The 25,954-nt window shown below is 46.0% G+C and overlaps 1 protein-coding gene across 2 annotated transcripts in view; it reads right to left on the bottom strand.

The window, feature by feature from the left end:
• afap1 (actin filament associated protein 1) overlaps nucleotides 1–24,208 on the bottom strand; it is a 118,823-nt gene extending 94,615 nt beyond the window's left edge. For both annotated transcript variants that reach the window (XM_061709812.1, XM_061709811.1), the window contains exons 1-2: nucleotides 24,082–24,208; nucleotides 22,969–23,051 (exon numbers count right to left, since the gene is read on the bottom strand). In XM_061709812.1, the coding sequence (XP_061565796.1) occupies nucleotides 22,969–23,051; nucleotides 24,082–24,208 (210 nt within the window). The remainder of the gene's footprint in view (nucleotides 1–22,968; nucleotides 23,052–24,081) is intronic.
• Between the last annotated feature and the right edge of the window lie 1,746 nt (nucleotides 24,209–25,954).

The following is a 25,954-nucleotide window of genomic DNA, read 5'->3' as shown; positions in this document are numbered from 1 at the left end:
AAACTATAGCTGTAAGTGAACAAGATCCAGAAACACCCATTGTCATATTTCATACGACTATCTGTGTTCAACGACAGCTATTTTGTGTTATTTTAGTCGCTCTTTCGCTGATGTCACATCCTGACTCAGACGTGTGACTCCAACCCCCCGACCAATCAGTGGCCTGTAGTGTGATGATGTCAGATACAGCCGACTCAGCAGCTTAGAACCTTGGCAGAATAGTTACAGAAAAAGTATTTACTTGGCATGTTAGACCCCTAGTGGAAAAGAACCAAACTGAGTGGAGACGAGTCGAGTCAGGCTGAGTAGGTTCTAGTGGAAAAGCGCCATAAGTTCATTGATTCAGTGGAGGACAACTGCTCTGGAAACTGCACTTTTTAACATGCATGCAATGCTCCGTCACCAGCTCAAAAGTGCCATGTGGCAGGGTGGAGGAGCAGCCACTCAGCTGATTGGGCACACCTGTGCCCAATCAACCTCTCCACCCTGCCTGCCTTCATAAAGAGCAGCTGCACACCAGCAAGAGGTCTGCTGGGAGGAAGCTGCTGAAGGTGACGGCACCTGTGTCTTGAGTGAAAGAAGAATAAATAAAGGAGTTCCTGCACTAAACCCTGTGTCCTCTGTCCTGTCGGGTGACCCCGTAGCACTAGCCTTGCTACACTGGCACCCAACGTGGGGCCCGACAGGATGGAGGAGGAATGCAGGGAGCGGACCCTGGAGGCGCTGGCACAGGGGAGCAGCAGACCGCAGCGCTGGAAGCGCTGGTGGCGCAGCAGCCGGCAGGCCGTGAGGCAGAGGCTGCAGGGTGCCAAGCGACGGCTCCTGAGGCGGCCCCAGCGATGGCGAGACCCGCAGGCGTCGGCCGCTGAGGCGCCGGTTCCTGAGGCGGTCCTGAACGCGTCGGTTCCTGAGGCGGTCCTAGAGGCGGCGGTTCCTGAGGCGGTCCTAGAGGCGCCGGTTACTGAGGCGGTTCCTGAGGCGGTCCTAGAGGCGGCGGTTCCTGAGGCGGTCCTAGAGGTGGCGGTTCCTGAGGCGGTCCTAGAGGCGGCGGTTCCTGAGGCGGTCCTAGAGGCGGCGGTTCCTGAGGCGGTTCCTGAGGTGGTCCTAGAGGCGGCGGTTCCTGAGGCGGTCCTAGAGGCGGCGGTTCCTGAGGCGGTCCTAGAGGCGGCGGTTCCTGAGGCGGTCCTAAAGGCGCCGGTTCCTGAGGCGGTCCTAGAGGCGCCGGTTCCTGAGGCGGTTCCTGAGGCGGTCCTAGAGGCGGCGGTTCCTGAGGCGGTCCTAGAGGCGGCGGTTCCTGAGGCGGTCCTAGAGGCGGCGGTTCCTGAGGCGGTCCTAGAGGCGGCGGTTCCTGAGGCGGTCCTGAACGCGCCGGTTCCTGAGGCGGTCCTGGACGTGCCGGTTCCTGAGGCGGTCCTAGAGGCGGCGGTCCTAGAGGCGGCGGTCCTAGAGGCGGCGGTCCTGGACGCGCCGGTTCCGGAGGCGGTCCTAGAGGCGCCGGTTCCTGAGGCGGTCCTAGAGGCACCGGTTCCTGAGGCGGTCCTAGAGGCGCCGGTTCCTGAGGCGGTCCTAGAAGCGCCGGTTCCTGAGGCGGTCCTGGACGCGCCGGTTCCTGAGGCGGTCCTGGACGCGCCGGTTCCTGAGGCGGTCCTAGAGGCGGCGGTTCCTGAGGCGGTCCTGGACGCGCCGGTTCCTGAGGCGGTCCTGGACGTGCCGGTTCCTGAGGCGGTCCTAGAGGCGCCGGTTCCTGAGGCGGTCCTGGACGCGCCGGTTCCTGAGGCGGTCCTGGACGCGCCGGTTCCTGAGGCGGTCCTGGACGCACCGGTTCCTGAGGCGGTCCTGGACACGCCGGTTCCTGAGGCGGTCCTGGAGGCGGAGGTCGCGGAGGCGGAGACGGGGGAGGTCGAGGCGGAGACGTCGGTCATCGAGGCGGTCCTGGAAGCACCGGCTCCGGAGGCAGACCAGCTGCTGGAGCAGTGCTGCGTCGGGGAGGGGGTGGTCCTAGGCGCACCCCGGCCAGGGCCGCGGATGCTGTCTGCCCTGAGGCCACCCTGGGCCCAGTCCCGAGAACGGCCCTCTCTGCAATCGGCCCGAGGGCAACCTCCCGACCGGTCTCGGTGGTCGGCCCAGCGCCGAGGGCAACCTCCCGACTGGTCTCGGCAGTCGGCCGAACCTGGAAGGCCCGGAGAGGTGCAGACGGCGGTTCCTGGCTTCCTCTCCCGCTCCGAGGGGGGAGCAGGGAGTTGGCTAGGCCCAATGGTCCCCGGCCTGAGTTGGGCGATGGTGGTGTGTGGCAGGGTGGAGGAGCAGCCACTCAGCTGATTGGGCACAGGTGTGCCCAATCAGCCTCTCCACCCTGCCTGCTTTCATAAAGAGCAGCTGCACACCAGCAAGAGGTTTTGCTGGGAGAGGGCTCTGCTGAAGGTTCTGCTGGTGCACGTGTGTCTGGGTGAAATAAAGGAGTTCCTGCACTAAACCCTGTGTCCTCTGTCCTGTCGGGTGACCCCCGTAGCACTAGCCTTGCTACATGCCATTATTCCACAATGCCATTCTGTTTGTGGCACGTGCGCAGAAAAGGCTTCTGCCACATTACTTTCCCATTCAGCGAGACGGCGCTGAACTTGCTGGATCTACTTTCCAACCTTCCCGAAAAGCAGAAAAATAAGAGAACAAACCAAAGTGCACTGCAGTTATATGAGGAACGTAAAAGCTGCGTTACGTGCCGTCATGGTCTAAGTGCTGGTCCTCCCCGGCGAGAAGACATTTTTAGAGGAAACGCCGCGGCCGCTATAAGCCGAGCCGCTTGTACAGGTCATGTCCATGTCTGCAGATTAGAAATACCAGAATTCCACAGTCGCAGCGTGTAATTAAGTAGCGGAGAAGAAGTCCTGACCTTGGTTTGGACACACTGAGTGGGAGGTTTGTCTGCTGCTCCAGCACTGGCCTCAAACACACATCCAAACATTTGTGCCAAGTATCCATTTTTGTCCTGAGTAGGAGGAATGGACCTGAATAAATGTTTTTGCCACAGAGTCTGCAGGGCGCTGGGATGGAGGAACCGAGTGTACGCAGGAAAGCGGTCCCTTTAGGAACCGTTTACAGAGAAGAAACTGCCTTTCTCATGGTGAGGGAAAACCCGGTTCCAGGTGGTGCCTCATGGGTTCTTCTCATTTTTACATTTTGACATTAAATTTACAGGACCGTCTCAGAAAATTAGAATATTGTGATTTTCTGTAATGCAATTAAAAAAACAAAAATGTCATACATTCTGGATTCATTACAAATCAACTGAAATATTGCAAGCCTTTTATTATTTTAATATTGCTGATCATGGTTTACAGCTTAAGAAAACTCAAATATCCTATGTCAAAAAATTAGAATATTCTGGGAATCTAAATCTTAAACTGTAAACCATAATCAGCAATATTAAAATAATAAAAGGCTTGCAATATTTAAGTTGATTTGTAATGAATCCAGAATGTATGACATTTTTGTTTTTTTTTTAAATTGCATTACAGAAAATAAAGAACTTTATCACAATATTCTAATTTTCTGAGACAGGCTGGAAACAACTCAACTTAATAATAACATGTACAATATTTGTGCAATATCTATCTACCTCACACACATCCTTCCTGCCTTCTTTTCCCATACTACACTACTTTATTATTTCTCATTCCAATGTATATACTGTTTATATTTTGTAATTATGTATATTTTTTACTTTTTTACCCTTTCCCTGCATGTGTGTGTTGAGTGAATTTCCCCATTGAGGGAGAAATAAAGGACAATATTATCTTATCTTATCTTATCTTATCTTATCTTATCTTATCTTAACTTGTTTCTGTTTTTTTTTTGTTTTTTTTTACTGAAAACATGTCAGTTTCAGGACAGAGTCGAGGAGTTTCCATTTTGGGATTTTTCAACCTGCAGTTTGTTCATACAGTAAAAGACTCCAGGACAAAGGGGCTTCAGAAGATCTTCTTCTTCAAGCTTTATTTTCCCGGAGAAAGGTTTTGCTGAGGCCTGAGCTCTTTGTCGGTACCGTCCCTCCTCTCAGTTACACAAATCCACATCTGGGAGCTGCTCGGCAACCGCAGCCTTCGCCCGTCTGCTTGTACAACTGGAGGTGGAGGGCCTTGCCCAAGGTCACCTGGACGGCAGTTACTGGACGGCAGTTACTTCACTTTCCCTTGAGCGGATTTTTGCAGCTGGTCCCATTTCTTCACTACCACCATATTTATTCAAGCGCTTGTGTTTCCAGTCGTGTCCGAGCAGGGACTGACCAAATGTTCTGGATTGGCTGTGTTTCCAAACATTTGAAAGGTTTTGCAGCTGTATGCCGAAGTGTAACCTTTTAAAAAATGAGCGATGCACCGAAATGAAAATTTGTGGCCAAAACCTGAAACTGAAAATAATAATAAACACTTGGCCGAATACCGAATAACATACCGAAAATGGTTATTTCACAGTTTTTCATTTATTTTGTCATTTTTCTCACCATTGCATTATTGCATAAATCAAATAAATGTGATTTAGGCATGCTTTTCAAAGAAAAACATCTTTTACAAAATTACAAGGTAGAAAAATACAGGACTGTCTCAGAAAATTTGAATATTGTGATAAAGTCCTTTATTTTCTGTAATGCAAAAATGTCATAAATTCTGGATTCATTACAAATCAACTGAAATATTACAAGCCTTTTATTATTTTAATATTGCTGATCATGGCTTACAGTTTAAGAAAACTCAAATATCCTATCTCAAAATATTTGAATATTCTGGGAATCTTAATCTTAAACTGTAAACCATAACAGCCGGCGATGGGGGTGTGTGGCAGGGTGGAGGTGCAGCCACTCAGGTGATTGGGCACAGGTGTGCTCAATCAACCTCTCCACCCTGCCTGCCTTCATAAGGCGTGGCTGCACAGCAACAAGGGGGCTCCCTGTGAAGGTGCTGGTGCACGTGTGTCTGTGTGAGGAAATAAAGATTGAGTACTTCTGCACAAAATACTGTGTCCTTTGTCCTGTCGGTCGGGCCCCGTAGCACTAGCCTTGCTACAAAGTGCAAAAGAAGTGGATAAAACCACAACAAATTAATAATTGTCCTGGGCATTGATTGCAAACAGCCATTCTTGTATCATTCTCAGCCACATTGAAATACTTCCACACTGCTGACATGCTGCATTTGCTGCATTTATCACAGCACGCACATTTGATTGCGTCATATAAACATGCCGTTATTAATTATTCGGTCTTTTCCCCACTTGCACCGAACACCGAAAGTATTTTTTTGCTATTTTTGGCCGAACAATTTTGGTTACTAAACAATCGGTGCATCACTATAAAAGAAATACAAGTCAACAGCACTGAGAGGACAAAAAATGGACAAAAGGGTTCAAATGGAGCCCGTCTCTCGCCCATTCACTGCAAGAACTCAAAATCTTACCAGGAATATTTGTCTTATTTCTAGTTAAAATGTCTAATTTTTAGTCCAAAAAATCTCATTACGCTTAAAACAAGTGTCATTACCAGAAAAATAACTTATTTGACAATTTTCACCTGTTTCCAGTAAATTTTCACTTGAAATAAGTAGAAAAATTTGCCAGTGGGACAAGATTTATCTTCTCATTCAAGCAAAAAAATATTTTTTTTTTTACTAAAAATGAGACATTTTAACTAGAAATAACAAATATTCTTGTTAAGATTTGGAGTTTTTGCAGTGTTCTTTGAAGTTTAAGTGTGAGGTCAAAAGCCAATGAGTTCAAACCGGATAGAGACGCCAGAAGAAGATGAGAGAACGATCAGCAGAGGTTTGTGTCCGCTCAGGTCCACCCAGTGCACCCAGTGCCTTGCATTCATCCCAACAGAACTTTGAGACTACTGACCAGTGGAAATGACGGGTAGGAGTTACAGCTCGTCCTGCATCCCTGATGAACTCATGGAGAAAGAAAAACAACTTTATCTGATCTATTCATACCCTTAAATGATTAACCCTTGTGCTGTCTTCAGGTCAAGGAAGGAGGAAGAGAAGAAAGGAGGAAGGAAGGAAGGAAGGAAGGAAGGAAGGAAGGAAGGAAGGAAGGAAGGAAGGAAGGAAGGAAGGAAGGAAGGAAGGAAGGAAGGAAGGAAGGAAGGAAGGAAGGAAGGAAGGAAGGAAGGAAGGAAGGAAGGAAGGAAAGAAGGAAGGAAGGAAGGGAGAAAAGAAGGAAGGAAGGAAGGAAGGAAGGAAGGAAGGAAGGAAGGAAGGAAGGAAGGAAGGAAGGAAGGAAGGAAGGAAGGAAGGAAGGAAGAGAGAAAAGAAGGAAGGGAGGAAGAATGTAAAGAAGGAAAGAAGGAAGGAAGGAAGGAAGGAAGGAAGGAAGGAAGGAAGGAAGGAAGGAGAGAGCAGGAGGAAAGAAGGAAGGAAGGAAGGAAGGAAGGAAGGAAGGAAGGAAGGGAAGAAACGAAGAAAGAAAGAAAGAAAGAAAGAAAGAAAGAAAGAAAGAAAGAAAGAAAGAAAGAAAGAAAGAAAGAAAGAAAGAAAGAAAGAAAGAAAGAAAGAAAGAAAGAAAGAAGGGAGAAAGAAGGGAGAAAGAAGGGAGAAAAGAGGAAGGGAGAAGGAGGAAAGAAGGAACAGGAGAATTAGGTCATTTTGACCCGAAGACAGTACAAGGGTTAAGATTAGACTGTAAATCTCCATTAAGAACATATGCCCCTTATCTTTTTTACATGGTTTTAAAAGCATAACTCTGAACAAAGGAGGCAGGGGTATGGTCTGATTCTCATACAATACACACACACACACACACACACACACACACACACACACACACACACACACACACACACACACACACAGGACCTCTGCAGAAATCCCCTCTTTGCAGGATTCATTCAACCTGAGAGCCTGCCAACTCCTGCGATACACATCTGAGCGCTCCAACTCTCTGTTTATGCACGAACCACCCATGCTAGTGTTACCTCTGACAAAACAAGACCTTTTTCCACCGCTCCCATTTTTTAAACTCCATTTTCACTTCCCTTCCACAGTTTTCCCCCAGTTCCGGCCTCAGACGCAGCGCCTACAGTAGCGTCCGTACGGGACAGGTGCGTTTATTAAACCGCGGCCGCTGAAGGAAGCGCCAGGTTTTGCCAGCTGGGCTGAAACAAAAAGGAACTGCAGAGTGAGACTGGTCTGGGTGTTTCCTGCATTTCTCTCACCTCTCAATGAGGTGCAAGTGAGGGCCAGTGGAGGGGATCGGTGGGAGGTCGGTGATCCACGGCTGTGGAAGGAGGGCCCTTTTCCCTGTTTGATAAAGCGAGTACAAATCTAGATTAAAGCTGCAAGCAGCGATGAACGGGCCATCCCAGCCTTGTGTACGTTCAGGCTGCAGTGGAAGCTTGTATGACTTGCATGTAGATTCTTCAGGCCTGGACATTTAGCGGATGACACCAGCCACAACTCTATATATCAAACCATTCAAAAGTTATGGCAGAAAGTAGGAACTATCAAATATGGACCAATCAGATGAAGGGGGGGCACGCTTTTCGGCGTCTAGCGTCGCCACGGTAACACTTTTGACTGATAAAAGTAATGTGCGTCTTCGCAGGATGGAGACGCACATTTTGATCTATAACACACCTGGGTGCACCTTACGGTTCGGTCCTTATCAATTGCCGAAGGAATGGCATAAATTGCGCCAAAATTACACGATTAATTCAAAATGGCCGACTTCCTGTTAGGTTTCAGCCATGGAGCCAAGAGACTTTTCTTTAAGTAGCGACATGATACAGGTGTGTACCAATTTTCGTGCATGTACGTCAAACCATATTGTGGGGCTTGAGGCACAAAGTTTTCTAGGGGGCGCTCTTGAGCCATTAGGCCACGCCCATTAATGCAAACCATTAAATATCAAATTTATCGCGAGACCTGGCTTGCGTGCAAAATTTGGTGACTTTTGGGGCACGTTTAGGGGGAAAAAAGGCCCTCATTTCCTCTGAAAAAATAAAAACGAGAAGTGCTCGGGCCCTAAAAAGCAAGGAATTTATCCAACAGTGATGCTAAAAAGGCCTAACATACTGTAGACCCTCCCACTTGCATCAAGACCCGTCAATCATCAGTAACTGATATAATCCCGGGAAAGGGGGACGATCCAATGATGCATTCAGTGAAAAGAAAGATATGTCCATGTTGGAGAGAATGGACAATAAAAGAAACCTGGGACAATTTGAGTTTTAGTCCTCCTTTTTTTTTTTTTTTTTTTACTTAATTCATTGCCAAAATGTATCTGATCGGGAAAAAGTATCGGAATGGTATCGGGAGCCAAAAAAAGTGATCGGATCGGGAAAAATCGGGATCGGCAGATACTCAGGTGATCAGGATTGGGACAACCCTATCAATTATTCATCATGAGCACTCAGGAAATTTACTGTATGTTTTATTGTCAATCAGCTCCACCGATGGGCCAGACAGAAAGACACTGATACACATCTCGTCTTCTTGGTTCATTGTCACTTTTCTTTTTTACAAATAAAAAAAGTATAAAGTAAAAGCTTTCCTTCTTTTGTTGTTTTCCAGAACCCTTGCATTTCTCATGGCTCAGCTGTAAACTTCTGTATTAGTTCTTGACCAGACTGCAGAAATATCTTCAATTTTCCCTCAGTGCTTTATTAAGTCACTCTGATCACATCACGCGTCCGGAAAAAAGAGCTTGGCATTGTAAAAAGCCCTCAAATGCACCAGAGTGAGGAAAAAAACGGAGTGGAATAGGTTTTCCATCTGTGCTCTAGTTTGTCAGTAGGGACTTTTTCCAGGCAGCGTGAGTCGGCTGCAGCGGTCCCGGCCCACCGGACTAACCGCGCTGTGGGCAGGCGTCAATTAGGGGAGTCCCACCGATCGCTGGCGTTGGAACTCAATCAATCTACAATTTGTTTGGTTACCCTCACGACAAAGTGCGACAGCTTTCAATATGATCCGTTAAACAACCTCAAGTCCGTGACACAATAGTGATGTCATGGAATACTTTGCTGTGGTTGTGGATGCCACGAGTAGGGGAACCCCGCTGAGGGATTAAGTCACTTATGAGAGGAATCAAAGGGAGACCAATCGAACGCTGGGAAACCAAGACATACAAAAGCAGGAAGCGTCACTGACTGTGTTTCCATGCATCAATAACCCTTTTAAAACCCGAATATTGGCAATAACCCAAATTTGCACGGCCATGTAAACACCACTAACCCCTTTGAATAACCCGAATTTGCTCATATTGGGGTTTTTAAAAACCCCAATATGAGCCCTGGGTTACTGCTTTTAAAACCTGAATATTGGGTCATGTAAACGCCTAACAGAATATCCCCATCAAACGGAACAGGAATTGTTTTCTGCACATGCTCTGTTCACAAGGAATCCTGGTCTTTTGAGTCCAGGAAGTTCTTCTAAACACGGAGAAACCAAGACCAGGAGGAGACTAATCACTTCATAAATGTAATGAAGGATATGAACATTTCTGCATTTGTAGACGGTAGAAAGTACCGGGATAGAAGATTTACAAGAAGGAGAGAGAAAAGTTGCGTGAAGCAGCATTTGTTTTGGATTTGGATACAGGAAGAAGAAGCGGAAATGACGGGAATTGTGTCATCACGTTCTCCGTGCGTCGCTGGTTTGATCCAGATATCCTGAATGATTAATTACCATGTTTACAGGGATAACCCTTTTGCTCACGGATGGAAACAGATTATTCCGAATGTTTCAGTAACTGGAATATTAGCAACAACCCGAATATTGACTGCATATAAACGTAGTCAAAGAAAACAGGTTTGTGATCCATCTCTCGACACATTTACCCTCTGAAGCCCCGACCTCAGAATTACGTAAGAGTATCAGGGCCAGGCAGGAGAAAAATAAAAATAATATTTTAGAGGAGGAACATTTTTAATAAAGTTGAAATGTTGAGGAAAAAAGGCGAAATTTCGACTTTATTCATGACATTTTGACTTTGTTCTCGAAATTGTATTTCAACATTAATCTTGACATTTCGACTTTTTTCTCGAAATTGATATAAGATTTTTTTTTCATTATGCACTTCGAGAAAAAAGTCGGAATGTTAAAAAAAAAAGTTGAAATGTCGAGAAAAAAGTCGAAATGTCGAGAAAAAAGTCGAAATGTCGAGATTAATGTTGAAGTACAATTTCAAGAATAAAGTCAAAATTTCCTGAATAATGTTGAAATCTTGAGGAAAAAGGTGAAATTTCAACTTTATTCTTGAAATTCCGACTTTATTCTTGAAATTGTATTTCAACATTAATCTCGACATTTTAACTTTTTTCTCGAAGTGCACAATAAAAAAAAAATCTTCCCCTCTCAAATATTTTTTCTCCTTAAAACTCTTCCGTACAGAACACACTCGCTTTTTTCTCTTCAAATACGTTGCTGCGGATCTACAGCCACCACCATGTCTTGCAAGAAGGTAAGGAATACTTTGAGGAGACGGTGGGTTCAAATAACAGACTGCTCTCAACCACCAGCGATAGCCAGCGATGCACATGCACAGTTGTAAACACAGAGCGTATAGAACTGGCTTACGGAGCAAGGGCGGGTCTGAGAGAAAAGGGGAGGAAATGAAGTCCAAATGAGAGCCAGACTGCTTGGGACACCGCCACCCCCGGCTAGTTCGTACAGAAAGTCAAACACGAGGGGACATTTCTGCAGGAGTTTGGTGCTTAAAGTGCAAAAGAGAAAGCAAACAAACGCAACGAACGCTGTTAACTTTTAGTGTGTGAACCATAGCACACACACCTTCATCTGTGTGTTGGACGGTTAAGTCGCAGAGCACGGGAGGGCCTGTTTCAGGAAAGGGGATGGGAGGGGAGAGGGGAGAGGGGAGGGAAGGCTGGGGGGTGGTGCTGCTCTCCAACATCAACACAGATGGAAATCATTTGTGTTTCGACGAGCCGGAGGACCGGTCCACATTCTGCTGGAGCTGGGGCTGCCGTGACGGTTTGATACAAGCGATGATGTGACTGCAATACCGACGGAAAGACAGCTGAAGGAATTAAAGCAGTCTATTCCTCCCTCCTCATCTGGATTTTAGGGGCTTTGAATCACGGGTTGAAAAGAAGAAAATATATCATTTAATTAAGTCATCTTATAACAGCACACTCTGTACCCACAAGTTCAGTCGTAAATTAAACATAAATGCTCCAATTCTGGTGTATTTTTGCTTTAAACTTTACTGAAACAATGGTTAGACGTTGCTCACAGCTGGGGATACACAGCTAACACATCTGTCCTGAGGAAACAAACCCGGTGTTTGGTAGAGGACAGTCTCACTTGCTCCTTCACGGAGAACTGTGTTGTCCCTGTTTATGGCGCTTTTCCACCAGTACCTACTCAGCCCGACTCCACTTGGTTTGGTTCTTTCCAACTAGGGGTCTAACGTGCCGAGTAGATACTTTTCTGTAACTATTCTGCTGAGGTTCTAAGCTGCTGAGTCGGCTGTATCTGACATCATCACACTACAGGCCACCGATTGGTCGGGGGGTTGGAGTCAGACGTCTGAGTCAGGAGGAGGAAATCAGAGAAAGAGACTGACGGATTCTTGTTCATTTTATTCAACAGGCAATGGCAGCAAAAGTCTGTTTGATCCAACTCTGAGGGTCAGATGTTCATAAACCTGGTGCTGAGGAGAGAATTAAAAATGGATCTAGACGGAGATAAGGAACGACCAGATCTACGAGGAGCTCTGTCTCTTCATAGCTGCTCACCGCTTGAAGCTTCTCTCACTCTTATTTTTTAACTTGATATCAAACACAAGCCACAGATCCAGCAGCACATCTATCATCTCCTCCAGGTTCTACATCTTTAGTGTTGTTGTCTTCTTCGTTTAGATCACACAATCAAATACGTCACAGCAGCTTCACTCCAACCTCCTACTTCTGCTCCAGGTGCTGAATTGTTATGGAAAAGAAACTTGGCCGAGTTGAGATGAGTAGAGCTGAGTAGGTGCTAGTGGAAAAGCGCCAATAGTGTCTGCTGGATGTCTACGAGGCTTTGCGCCGTCTGAGGGGTAGAAGGTGATGGAGGTCTCTACATATTCAGGTACATTCTGAGCTTTTCCTGCCTTAGAAGAAACCAATTTGCACTTTGGTAGAGAAGCGCAAATGTATTTACCGAGGACAAAACTAAGCGCAGCAAGCAAGGACAACAACTGAGTTGGTTTTCTGCAGACGACAGCCTGCATGTGTGGAAGTCATGGTTTGCTGGGCGTTTATACTGGAATGTAACCATGGGACGCACCAAATTACACTTTGCAGGTAATTCATCTGATTGGACTGGTGGTTTGGTCCATTTGGACGTGGACCAGGATCCATATTTCCAAGGGTCTCTGCCTCCCATTGGGGGTGCCAGGGATCTCCGCTGGTGGAGGCTGGGGGATCGTGTCCCGGCCTGCGTCTCCACATGGAGATGGAATAGTGGTGCAGTGGTGGTGATTGCATTGGCTGCATAAAGTACACGATTCTAATCAAGCAACAGTTATATTTAATCTCGTATTCACTGATGAGGCATTGTGATACCGTGGCTGACGTGAAACTCCAGCTTCCTACCCCCTGCAGGGCCGACACCTTGGAACTCGCTTCAACAAAGACTTGAACCACGGGAATGCCATATGACCAAGTTCCTGACTGACTGATATGTTAATACCAACTCATTTGGCCACAGACTTGAATCACAAGAACACCCTATGGGGTAATTTACAACTTAGTGACAGTCATGCCAAATGCCCGATAACGGCATTTGGCCACAGATCACATCTGACTGTAAATTGCTTTTTGTCTCTCACTTGGCTTGTTTATTCCTGCCTTTTGTACTTTGAACTTATTGTATAAAAAGTCATGATTCCAACCACTCTGGGTCAGCACACCAACCCAGACACGCTCTGCGTGGGTCTGCTCACCGCCGGCTTCCTGAATAAAACTCACTACACCACAGCGGACTTCTGAACAGGTTTTGATCATATTCTTCAACAGCACACATACACACAGTAAATCATAACTGATCATAACCTATCCTGCATCATTCTCATCTATTGGTTTAACCTGATGATACCCCATTCTGTCATCAAACCTCTGAGGTAGACGACACACACACACATACACAGACACACGTGTATACACCTGTCCTTATTAGGACATTGAACCGTGTTCCATTCACTGCATAGAAGCTTAACCCAAAGGCCCACCCACCATTACCGAACAAGGGCCATGATTATCTCAAATTAGGCCCTTGTGAGGCAACAAAAACAAACACACACACACACACACACACGCACACACGCACACACGCACACACGCGCACACACGCACACACGCACACACGCACACACGCACACACGCACACACACACACACACACACACACACAGAATGAGAGGGAGATGACAGGGCAGTTCAAACCAGACCATTTTCAGCCTGATGAACAGGATCCAGTCATTGTCTGGTTGGTAAGTGGATATCCTGCCGGCCTGGCGATCCCTAATGACATGAAAGTCAGTGTGTATTCTTGCTTAACAACCTCATGGGGCCATTTCCAGCTGGAGGGTCCCCCACTTTTCCAGGTCCTGGTCCAGGTTTCTACCCCCCCTTATGATCCAGGTCCTGGTCCAGGTTTCTACCCCCCTTATAATCCAGGTCCTGGTCCAGGTTTCTACCCCCTTATGATCCAGGTCCTGGTCCAGGTTTCTACCCCCTTATGATCCAGGTCCTGGTCCAGGTTTCTTCCCTCCTAAAGGGGAGTTTTTCTTGCCACTGTTTGGCTGAAGGTTTTTCTCCCACAAGGGGAGTTTTTACCTGACATTGTTGAAGTAATAATTGCTCGGGGGTCATGTTCTGGGTCTCTGGAAAGATCCTAGAGACAACTTCTGTTGTAATAGTATAAATAAAATATATAATATATATATATAAATAAAATTGAAAAAAATTGAATATCTTTTTGCATACATCACTGAGCTCGGTCCTAATGTCTTGATTACGGTTAGTGCTAAGGTGTCAGATGAAGCGTAACAGTAGAGTTAAAAGCCTTTCTGGTCAGAGGGGTGGGTTTTTAGAAATCTAGATGGACCACGAGCACATTTGAACTTGCTTTGCAGGTACGTCAAGGTACCATCCGTTGGAGCTCAAAGATCTCTCAGGGATTGTGGTGGTTGAGACCCATCTCATTTACAAATATTAATGGCCAACAGGAACCTCTCTGCTGATCGGGATTTCTAAATTATGTCCAGCACTCTGGTGTGAACATAAAACAAAAACTGCATTTCTGTTAGCGGACAGTCTAATCTTTTCACGGAGTCTATCAGAACTTCCTTGATGCTCCAAAATGGCTGCAGCGCTGGTCAACACCAGATAACTCTTGACTCTAGAGTCTCTGTCCATGAGACTTCACCTGTTACCTGCCAATGCACAACACCGGAACCTGCAGCGTGGGAGTGAGAGGGGCAGGGTAACGGCCCGGTCAGGTGGGGGAGTAGGTTTGTCCCTCAAGACTCCTCTCCCTGGCCCTGCCCCTTCTCAACCTTTCCCCGACCCTGCACCTAACCTGGGGCTTGCTGATTGGGCTGGAGCTTTCGGGAGCTGCGTGCTGGCCTGCGGTCCCCACCCCAGGTCATCCTGCTGCTGCTTCCACCTGCCTGCTGTGCTGCTGACGTCCCCGACTCCCCCAGTCTGGCCCTCGGCAGGAGGGTCCCCCCTTATGATCCAGGTCCTGGTCCAGGTTTCTTCCTCCTAAAGGGGAGTTTTTCTTGCCACTGTTTGGCTTAAGGCTTTTCTCCCACTAGGGGAGTTTTTACCTGCCATTGTTTATGCAATAATTGCTCGGAGGTTTATGTTCTGGGTCTCTGGAAAGCGTCTAGAGACAACTTTTGTTGTATTAGACGCTATATAAATAAAATTGAATTGAATTGAATTGAATTGTGACATCTTCAGCGAGCTTGTTGGCAGCAAACACCCAAATGTATTCATGGCAATCCCTGAAGAGTTCAAACACACCTCTGAAACCGCTACACTTCAAAGTTTCCAACGGTTGCTTGATCAATTGTTTTCTATTAATACACCCTTTAATTATGCTGCAACGATACCATTTCCCTTTGGGATAAAAGTTTAGTTTTCTGTATTTGCTCAACATTCTGTACTTCTGCCTGATGTCATTTAAAAGCCGTTTCAGAGCGACTGGATCCGGGATATAATCAAGAAAGCAACCAGGGAGAGATTTTACAGACCATTTACAAACCTCACTGGACTTTCTTAACTCACTTTGTACGTTTCTCCTCTGGCATGAAAGCTGCTCAACGCCCCGTCTGGATCCCCCAATGCATCATGGGTGTTTGTGTGATCAGGTTACTGAGGCTCTCTGAGCAGAACATCATCCATCCACCTGCCCATCCATCCATCCATCCACCTGCCCATCCAACCATCTATCCATCCATCCATCTATACATTCATCCACCCGCTCATCCAACCATCCATCCACCTGCCCATCCATCCATCCATGCACCTGCCCATCCATCCATCCATCCATCCATCCATCCATCCATCCATCCAACCACCCATCCATCCACCCAACTATCCATCCATCCACCTGCCCATCCAACCATCTATCCATCCATCCACCTGCCCATCCAACCGTCCAACCATCCATCCATCTATACATTCATCCACCCGCTCATCCAACCATCCATCCACCTGCCCATCCATCCATCCATCCACCTGCCCATCCATCCATCCATCCAACCACCCATCCATCCAACCATCTATCCATCCACCTGCCCATCCAACCATCCAACCATCCATCAATCTATACATTCATCCACCTGCTCATCCAACCATCCATCCACCTGCCCATCCATCCATCCATGCACCTGCCCATCCATCCATCCATCCATCCATCCAACCACCCATCCATCCACCCAACTATCCATCCATCCATCATCCATCTGCCGGCCCATCCATCCATTTATCCAACCTTCCATCAATCCATCCATCCATCATACATCCATACATCCATCCACCCACCGATCTACCTGCCCGTCCATCCTTCCACCCCTCCGCCCATCCATCCGCCCTTCTACCTGCCCATCCATCCATCCACCTGTCCACCCATCCATCCATCCATCCATCCATCCACCCGCCCATCCATCCATCCATCCATCAGCCCATCTGCCTGCCCATCCATCCATTCATCCACCCTCTCATCTATCCATCCGTCTATCCATCCCTGCATCCCTCCGCCCATCTGCCTACACATCTGCACATCCACCCATCCACCCATCCATCCATCCATCCATCCATCCATCCATCCATCCATCCATCCATCCATCCATCCACCCATCCATCCATCCACCCATCCACCCATCCATCCATCCATCCATCCACCCATCCACCCATCCATCCATCCATCCATCCATCCATCCATCCATCCACCTATTCAGGGTCATGATGTAAACATATAAACTATTTATCTCATCTTTATACCAGAGTTATTTCCACTCTGTCCTCCCAGAAACACAGCTAGTTTCTACGGGGGGCTCCAGGGTCAGACCTGGGAGGCTGGACCTGCACCGGGTTTGACATCTCACCGCTCTGACCTCCAGGAGGTTCCTGGAGCTCTCCCTGCTCTGACCTCCAGGAGGTTCCTGGAGCTCTCCCCGCTCTGACCTCCAGGAGGTTCCTGGAGCTCTCCCCGCTCTGACCTCCAGGAGGTTCCTGGAGCTCTGCTCTGACCTCCAGGAGGTTCCTGGAGCTCTGCTCTGACCTCCAGGAGGTTCCTGGAGCTCTGACCTCCAGGAGGTTCCTGGAGCTCTCCCTGCTCTGACCTCCAGGAGGTTCCTGGAGCTCTGCTCTGACCTCCAGGAGGTTCCTGGAGCTCTCCCTGCTCTGACCTCCAGGAGGTTCCTGGAGCTCTGCTCTGACCTCCAGGAGGTTCCTGGAGCTCTGCTCTGACCTCCAGGAGGTTCCTGGAGCTCTCCCTGCTCTGACCTCCAGGAGGTTCCTGGAGCTCTCACCGCTCTGACCTCCAGGAGGTTCCTGGAGCTCTCACCCATCCAGCCGTTCAGGTGACGGAGACTCGCCAGCGGCCGAGAGCCCGTAAAACCCAGAATAAACAGCATGACTCACAAGACCGGCCTCTGAATAAGTCCTGGAGTTAGCAGTGGGCGGCTACAGAGTCCTGCTCTCCTTTCTCTACCTCTCTACACTCTTCTCCTCCCCCACGTGTCCATTTTGTCTCGGAATCTATCCTTTTGTTTTGCCGCAGGAGTTTGAAATTCATGCGACGTGAAGGAATGGAGGGTGGAGGAAGGGAGGAAGGGAGGAAGGGAGGAAGGGAGGAAGGGAGGAAGGGAGCGGAGCTGGCCCCAGTTGTTTTTTTCTTTCTCTGCCTCCACCGCTTATCCAGGGTTGAGTGTGGAAATGTGATGGATGGTCATTTCAGAGCGCAGAGACGGAGGGCTGGAAAAAAACGAGACAGAAGCTGGCTTTCCCTCCAGGTCTTAAATCAATTGAATAATATTTTATTAATCCCACAAGAGAAATGATATGCTGCGGTATAAATAATGAAAAATAGATAATAGTCAGGAGAACAAATAGCTGTTTTTTGAAGGAGGGATTCAATCTAGACCAGGGGTTGGTAACCCACTGCTCCAGAGCTGCATGCGGCTCTCTAGCGCCGCCCTAGTGGCTCCTGGAGCTTTTTAAAAAATGTTTGACCTTTTTTTTTTCCTTTTTTTCTTCTGCTCTTTCTTTTTTTCTTCTTTTTTTCTCTTTTTTCCCTTTTTTTCTTCTTTTTTTCTTTTTTTTTTGCCTTTTTCTTCTTTTTTCCGTTTTTCTGTTTTTTCTCCCTTTTTCCTTCCCTTTTTAATCTTGACTTTTCGACTTTTTTCTCGAAATTTTGACTTTTTTTTCGACATTTCAACTTTTTTCCCAATATTTATACTTTTTTCTCGACATTTCGACTTTTTTTCTCGAAATTTTGACTTTTTTCTCGAAATTTTGACCTTTTTCCCGACATTTGGACTTTTTTCTCGACATTTCAACTTTTTTCTTGACATTTCGACTTTTTTCTCGAGATTGTAATTCAACATTAATCTCGACATATCGACTTTTTTCTCGAAGTGCATAATGAAAAAAAATAATCTCCCCCCAGTTCTAACTAATATAGATACATGCAGCATGTGTTGTCTTCATTCTAAGGCTTATACAAGACTTTTTATTTTTTGCGGCTCCAGACATATTTGTTTTTTGTGTTTTCCGTCTAATATGGCTCTAAAACATTTTGGGTTGCCGACCCCTGATCTAGACTTTGCTCTTCATTTATTTGGTAAAAAACAATGAATTGCTAAATATATTTGTTAAGATTTCACGGCACCATTAAAATGTGGCGGCTCCGTCACTCGCCAGGTCCTTTCTCTGCGGTGTCCTGACCCAATCACATCCCAGACCTTTCGTCTAAGGGGAGACTTGAATGGGAGGGGAAAAGAAACCTCCAACCCCCGTCTGTCGAAAAACCAGCGGTGCGAAGCGGCAAGCTCCAAGAACTTGAGCTCTCATGGCGTCTACAGAATCACCACTGTCAGTTTCCAACGGCCGCTCCACATTAACGTCTACATTTAATTCGGGTTGCCGCTTATATTTACGTGTTTCTGTTTGTGAGTGAGTAACGGAAAAGTGTAGGTGTGTGTGTGTATTGACAATTTTTGTTAAAAAACTGTTGCAAAGTTGTTGTTTTTTTTTACATTTTGTACAGTGTGAATAAACTTAAATTTATATATACAGGACTGTCTCAGAAAATTAGATTATTGTGATAAAGTTCTTTATTTTCTGTAATGCCTTTAAAAAACAAAAATGTCATACATTCTGGATTCATTACAAATCAACTGAAATATTACAAGCCTTTTATTATTTTAATATTGCTGATCATGGTTTACAGTTTAAGATTAACCCTAGTGCTGTCTTTGGGTCAAAATGACCCGATCTTCTTTCCTCTTGCTCTCTCCTTCCTTCTTCCTTTCCTCTTTCCTCCTTTTTTACCCTCCTTTACTCCTTTTTCTTCCTACCTCCCTTCCGTCATTCGTTCCTTTATTACCTTCTTTGCTTTTCCATCCTTCTTTCCTTATTTTATCCATTCCTTCCTTCTTCCCTCCCTTCTTTCCTTTTCTCCCTTCTTTCCCTTCTTTCTCCCTTCCTTCCATCTTTTCTCCCTTCCTTACTCCCTTTCCTACTTCCTTCCCTCTTTTCTCCTTTCTTCCTTACTTCCTTCTTTCCTCCCTTCCATCTTTTCTCCCTTCCTTACTCCCTTTCCTACTTCCTTCCTTCCTTCCTTCCTTCTTTTCGTCTTTCTTCCTTCCTTCCTTCCTTCTTTTCTCCTTTCTTCATTACTTCCTTCTTTCCTCCCTTCCATCTTTTCTCCCTTCCTTACTCCCTTTCCTACTTCCTTCCTTCTTTTCTCCTTTCTTCATTACTTCCTTCTTTCTTTCATTCCTTCTTTTCTCCCTTCACCCTCCCAATGACAGCACAAGGGTTAAGATTCCCAGAATATTCTAATTTTTTGAGATAGGATATTTGAGTTTTCTTAAGCTGTAAGCCATGATCAGCAATATTAAAATAATAAAAGGCTTGCAATATTTCAGTTGATTTGTAATGAATCCAGAATGTATGACATTTTTGTTTTTGTTATTGCATTACAGAAAATCACAATATTCTAATTTTCTGAGACAGTCCTGTATACACAAATCTCATCTCCTGTGCTTAATACATTTCAACATTTAAAGACTCCGATTGCAATTGATTGTTGGAGAAACTAATACATTGTCATTAGTCTGTGGACCCCTGGAATAGCCCTGGCCCCCTCTGGCCCCCCCGAGGTTAAAAGTCTAGCTCCGCCACTGCCAAGAAGAGAGCGGACGTCTGAGCTGAGACGGGGACGGGGGGACGGAGGACAAAAAGAGGAGGCTAGCAGGTCCGTGTACTTTGCGGCCATTTTTTGTTTTGAAATGACAAAATAAAAATAGAGAAATAATCCAAAATAATCAGTTTCCCATCTTTTGTTTTGATAATAAAAAACGGAAAATGGAAAACGGATCGTTATCCATTATCCATTATCCATTATCCAATTTCATTGATGTGTTTGAAAATTAAAATCTGGAATTAAAACAGTGAGTGGGAAACTCTTTTCTCTATTTCCTAATAGTTTCCAACAAGGGGGGGGCGGGGGCAGTATGTTAGAGTTCAGTACATGTTATTGATTGGACGCTGCAGCTGAACGGACTGTCACAACATCACTGCAGTTTCATGACGGAGTGAAGACACATTACAGATTAAACTCATGTTTCACTCCCAGGTTTCATATTTGATTTATTTTCAGTTTCAACATTAAAAAAAATCTAAAACTGTTAATTTTCAATCTGATCAACAAAAGAACCAGAAACAACTTTCTTCATTTATTACTGCGCATGTGCAATCCCCCCATTGGTCCAATCCTTGTTTTCACTATCCTTGGAAACCAATAGGAAATAGAGAAAAGGATAATGGATAACGATCCGTTTTCTGTTTTCCGTTTTTATTATCAAAACAAAAAACGGGAAACGGATTCTTTTGGATTATTTCTCTATTTTTATTTTGTCATTTCAAAACAAAAAATGGATGGCCGCGAAGTACACGGACCCTAGCAGACGTCAGCCCTCCGCTCTCGCCCGGTTTCCTGGAAAACCTGGACTGTGATTTCCAGGCGCTGGCTGGGGTCGCAGGAGAGGGCCGACCCGCCGACTGGTTCTCATCACGAGCTGCGACGTACAGCCGCGCGTGTGAATGAGAGAGGGGGATGTAGAACAAGGTGTTGTGGTTCATTGTTATGGTGAAAGGGCTTTGCGAGCCATCGCCGACACCTGCTTTCCATCAGAGGCATCTGCTGCAGTAATACCGACACACACACTCACACACACACACCCGGCCGGGCTAGTCCTAACAATGGCTCTGGTTACACATCCATGCTCCCCATGTGCCTCCCCCTGCATCTCTGACACACACATTGGTAATAACAGAGCTGTAGGAGTCCCCGTCGCCATGGCGATGCTGTGAGCGGAGACCGCAGGACATGTTGAAGCCATGAGCGTTCTTCCTACCGCTTTACAAAAGTTACATCCAGGTGTGGAGTGTGTGCAGGGATGAGAATTAATTAAGTTTTTTACGATTCCAATTCCATTTTTGATCCTGCTCACCGATTCGGTTCTTTAAAGGGGACCTATTCTGAAAAACAGGTTTTTTCTTGCTTTAACATATATAAAGTGGTCTCTCCTCAGACTGCCAACTCAGAGAAGGAGGAAAGCAACCAAATTCTGCAGTGTCTGTACAGCCGCCCGGATGAGCCGTCCAGTGTGATGTGGATCTACGAGCCAATAAGATTCTGCGCCTATCGTCACGTAACGACGGGAGCAGATTTCCATAGGTCGTCCTCCGCTGCTGAAACCACGCCCACAACGAACTCCGCCGTCCGGAGCTTCAGCCATTGTTCAGAAGCGGTGACTGTTTCCACAGCGAGGGGACAGTAAAAATGAGGTTTTGCATCGACACTTACCCTCATAAAAGGATCAGTACCAACAGAACGGACCCGGCAACTGCACACGAGTCAGCGGTAAGTGACGTTATTTTTTTATGTTGTTTATATTTGTTTACAAGTATGATCTTTGCATGGGCTAAGTATTTAGCTCCGGAGCACCGGAGCTCCTCACCGGACCGGACCGGTGAGGAGCTCCAGTGTTCCCTAACGGAGCCACTCACCCGTTAGGTAACACCGGAGCTCTAATAGTAATATATTTTTCTTCTGTTCATGGTTTCAGATCTTCCAAGCACCTGAAGCTTCAACGACACCTTCAGAAGACGCACGGTCCTTCCTTGAGCCAGCAATAGTGCATACATATTATTTATATACAACTTATGTTCTTTTATTTTTTTAACAATAAAGTTGCCATTTGTGAACATTCAGTGTTGTGATTTCTTTACAGTTAACATGATTCATTTGTCTTGTAACATAACAAATGAAATGATGATCGGAGTAAATAACTGTGGTGTAACAGTTTAGAATTCAATTAAATCTTGTGTGAATTAGTGTGAAGACGAGGTGACCCGTTCCCTCTTCAGGAACTAAAGACTGATTTATGGTTCCGGGTTTCACCAACGCAGAGCCTACGGCGTAGGGAACGGAATTGATTTTGTCGCAGAAGCTCGCTCGCATGGGACACGCTTTGTGTACGCAGCCGGCTCTTCTCCCCGGAGCGAGGCTTTGTTCCCTCCCCTGCTACACGTCATTCAAGCAGCCAATCAGCACAGAGTCTCATTATCATAGCCCCGCCCCCTCAGAATCCCTCATAGAGAAGGAGGTCAGAAGCGGTAAAACTAGTGACATGGCCCACAGGCTGAATTTCTGTTTTATGTAGAATAAACAAGCTTTAGATTGTTTTTAAGACATTCAAGGCCTGTTTAAAATATACATTAAATGCCATAATAGGTCCCCTTTAACAATTCCTTTATCGCTTCCCATTTGGAAAAAAAAGGACAACAATGAGGCAAATGGCGCTAATATGATAGGGAGTGTTGCCTAGTTAATTACTGTAGTTACCTGCAGTGTTATTAGCCAAGGACATGCCAACGTTGTAGATGCTGCTGGAAAACGCAACATTCCTTAATCATTATTGCTGCTGTGTGCGCAAATATTTTTGCATGTTGGTAGCATTTCCTCCCTTTGACGAAATATTCACTTAGCAAGTATTGCAAGTTAGCCTGTTGTCGTCTTTTTGACTGAAATTTAACCAGACCTAAAACCTCAAACCTAAAGATCCAGAAAAGGTTTACAATTGAAACTCCTCCAATGTAGAAGCAGCTCTTTGCGTGCCAGACTTCCAACTTAAAAGATAACCTGGTGTGGGAGGCAGCCATCGCGTTATTCAGCCTTACCAGCCAGGGGTGGGGGATCTCTGGAAGAGGCATCTGCGGCGGCGACGGGAGCCCGCTGTGGATCTCCGACTTGAACGAAGGCTCTGGAAGAGGAAGAAGTGGCTTTTATACGAGCAACAGCACACATAAGCAAGAAAGAGCTTTGCAAAATCACCACCACAATCAGAAACATGCAAGCTGGGAAGAGAGTAAAAACAGATTCTACTTTAACTTTGATTTCCTTGCAGACAGTATGTGCCTGAGGTAAATCCCATGTTTCATGTAAGAATTCCTGTGTTTTTTTCCTCCTGTTATATCCTGTCCAAAGCTTTTCTGATCTGGGGTTGTATACAGTACAGGAGTTGTAAAAAAAAAATCAGGGGGGTGGTGGATTTTATTTATTATTTTTATTTATTTATTATTATTATTATTATTTAGATAATTTGTGCTAATTATAATATAATATATTACAAATAATAGCAGTGACCAAAACACCTGCAGAAATACTGCAGGAATGACATAGCAGCAGTTAAATGCAGCCTTCTGTAAGCTTCTGTAAGCAAATAAATCTCATTACATTTAAAACAAGACTCATCACTGGAAAAAAACAACAAATTTCACCTGTTTGAAGTAGATTTTCACTTGAAATAAGTAGAAAAATCTGCCAGTGGAACAAGATTTTTTTGCTTGTAATAAGAAGATAAATCGCACTGGCAGATTTTTCTACTTGTTTCAAGTGAAAATTGACTTGAAACAGGTGAAAATGGTCAAGTTATTTTTCTGGTGTTATTTTTCTGGTGATGACTCTAAATGTTGAAATAGCAGTAAAACCACATTCATTGATGAAATGACATAAGGGATGGAAAGGGGGGATGGCAGTTTTACAGGGGGGATGATTTGGACCGTTTTTATTTCAGGGGGGATGCCATCCCCCCTCATCCCCCCCTCATCCCCCCTCAACTCCAGTACTGGTTGTATAAATGTCTACTTTAAGCAGCTTTAGATTCAACAAGTGTGTGTTTGGACTGCTGGAGTTAGACGGAGCAGCAAAGGCAGAGCCAGCAGTGGGGTCAGAGCTGTGAAGTGAGGTGTTTTTGGAGAGGGAGGTGGTGCGGTGTGGCTCGTGAAGCTCACCTTTGTCTGCAAGGACTCTGTGGAGGATGTTGGAGAGGTGCGTCTTCTTCTCTCGGACCCCGGCACTCAGGTACTCCCTGTCCAGCAGGTCCAGGAACAGGCGAAGCTCGCACACCAGCTCCTCCATCGCTGGAGAACCAACACACCACTATGTTAGTTTTTTTCCCCTTAAGCTCCGGAGACATTAAAGCAGCACTATGTAACTTTTCCACCTTAATCTAATATTTCATCATCATCATTGTGATGGAACATCAACTTCCAGCAGGTTTAATGAACCTCTGTCATGGTCTGAGGGGTCTGTATCTCCTTCACTGGCACTATGTAACTTTGAGGAGCATGGTAGGAACCCTGCCACACTAAAAACTACACATTTTTACGGCTTTAACTGCTTTACGGCATACGTCACTTCCCCCTCCTTCCCCATTCGTAGTCGAGACCAAAGCTGGGCGGGTTCAGCAGAAGCTGGTATCATGGCCCAAGCAGCGGAAAAAACGAAGAAAATAAAAGTTTTATCGGAGGAGGAGAAAAAGCTAAATGCCCGGACAAGAATAAACATTGGCCCGGCGTTCACTCGCTACAAGTCCTTGTAGCCGTCGTCTTGGACAAGGGATGCTTGAAGGATGTAAAGAAGTTCATCAGCTTCAGGTATGCACTTTTGTCAACACCTATAGTACGTTTACTGTACATGCAGCAGTTCAATCGGGTTTCTGATCGTATAAGACATTGTTCGGACTTTTAAACTGCACGTAAACACCTGAAACCGATCTAGTTCGGACCCATGTCGGACATTTAGTAATCGGGTTGCAACACCTAGATAACCAGTTCGCAGTCGGAATGTTAACGCCATTTATATGGGGGATCGGATATTTCAGTCTGCGCATGCTCGAGAATTTCCTCTGGGAAAACAAATGCAGCGACGGGGACAGGAGTTTTCCGGCAGTACGCGCTGGTGCTCATGGGAAATGTAGTGTTCTTTCTGGTAAAGCACTACCACTTTTGTTCAAAGGAGCCGCCAAACTCAACAAAAGCTGAAAGTTACATTGTGCCGCTTTACCTTCATTCCTTAGATTTAACTCAACCAAGACCTCACGACACGTATAAAGCTAACCTTCGTGTGGAATCGACCAATCAAGACGAACATCTGCGTTTCATTGCCACTTCGTCAACGGACCACCGGGGTCGGGCTCAAAAAGTGACCACTCTCTCTTAACTAGTGTTAAAATGTCAAATTTTGTTGCACAAATAGACAAACTTTCAATGCTGATAAAGCACTATTCCACTCGCAACATTATTTACACCTGTTTCAATTCTCCACTTTGCAATTTGCATTTTCCACTAGTACCTACTCAGCCCGACTCCACTCGGTTTGGTTCTTTTCCACTAGGGGTCTAACGTACCGAGTAGATACTTTTCTGTAACTATTCTGCCGAGGTTCTAAGCGGCTGAGTCGGCTGTATCTGACATCATCACACTACAGGCCACCGATTGGTCGGGGGGTTGGAGTCAGACGTCTGAGTCAGGAGGAGGAAATCAGAGAAAGAGACTCTGACGGATTCTTGTTCATTTTATTCAACAGCAATGGCAGCAAAAGTCTGTTTGATGATCCAACTCTGAGGTGCAGATGTTCATAAACCGATGAAACCGATGATGATAAACAGATGTTCGTGGTGGGCGGCAGTAGCTCAGGTGGTAGAGCGGGTCATCCAGTGATCGGGAGGTTGGTAGTTCAAATCCCGCTCCATCCCGGTTACTGTCGTGGTGTCCTTGGGCAAGACACCTTACCCACCTTGCCCCGTGTGAATGTGTATGAATGTGTGTGAATGTTGGTGGTGGTCGGAGCGGCCATTTAGCGCGGAATGGCAGCCACGCTTCC

The sequence above is a fragment of the Cololabis saira genome, chromosome 20, assembly GCF_033807715.1.
Source record: "Cololabis saira isolate AMF1-May2022 chromosome 20, fColSai1.1, whole genome shotgun sequence".
NCBI classification, from domain to species: Eukaryota; Metazoa; Chordata; class Actinopteri; order Beloniformes; family Belonidae; genus Cololabis; species Cololabis saira.
This window is presented reverse-complemented; position numbering and strand designations above follow the sequence as displayed.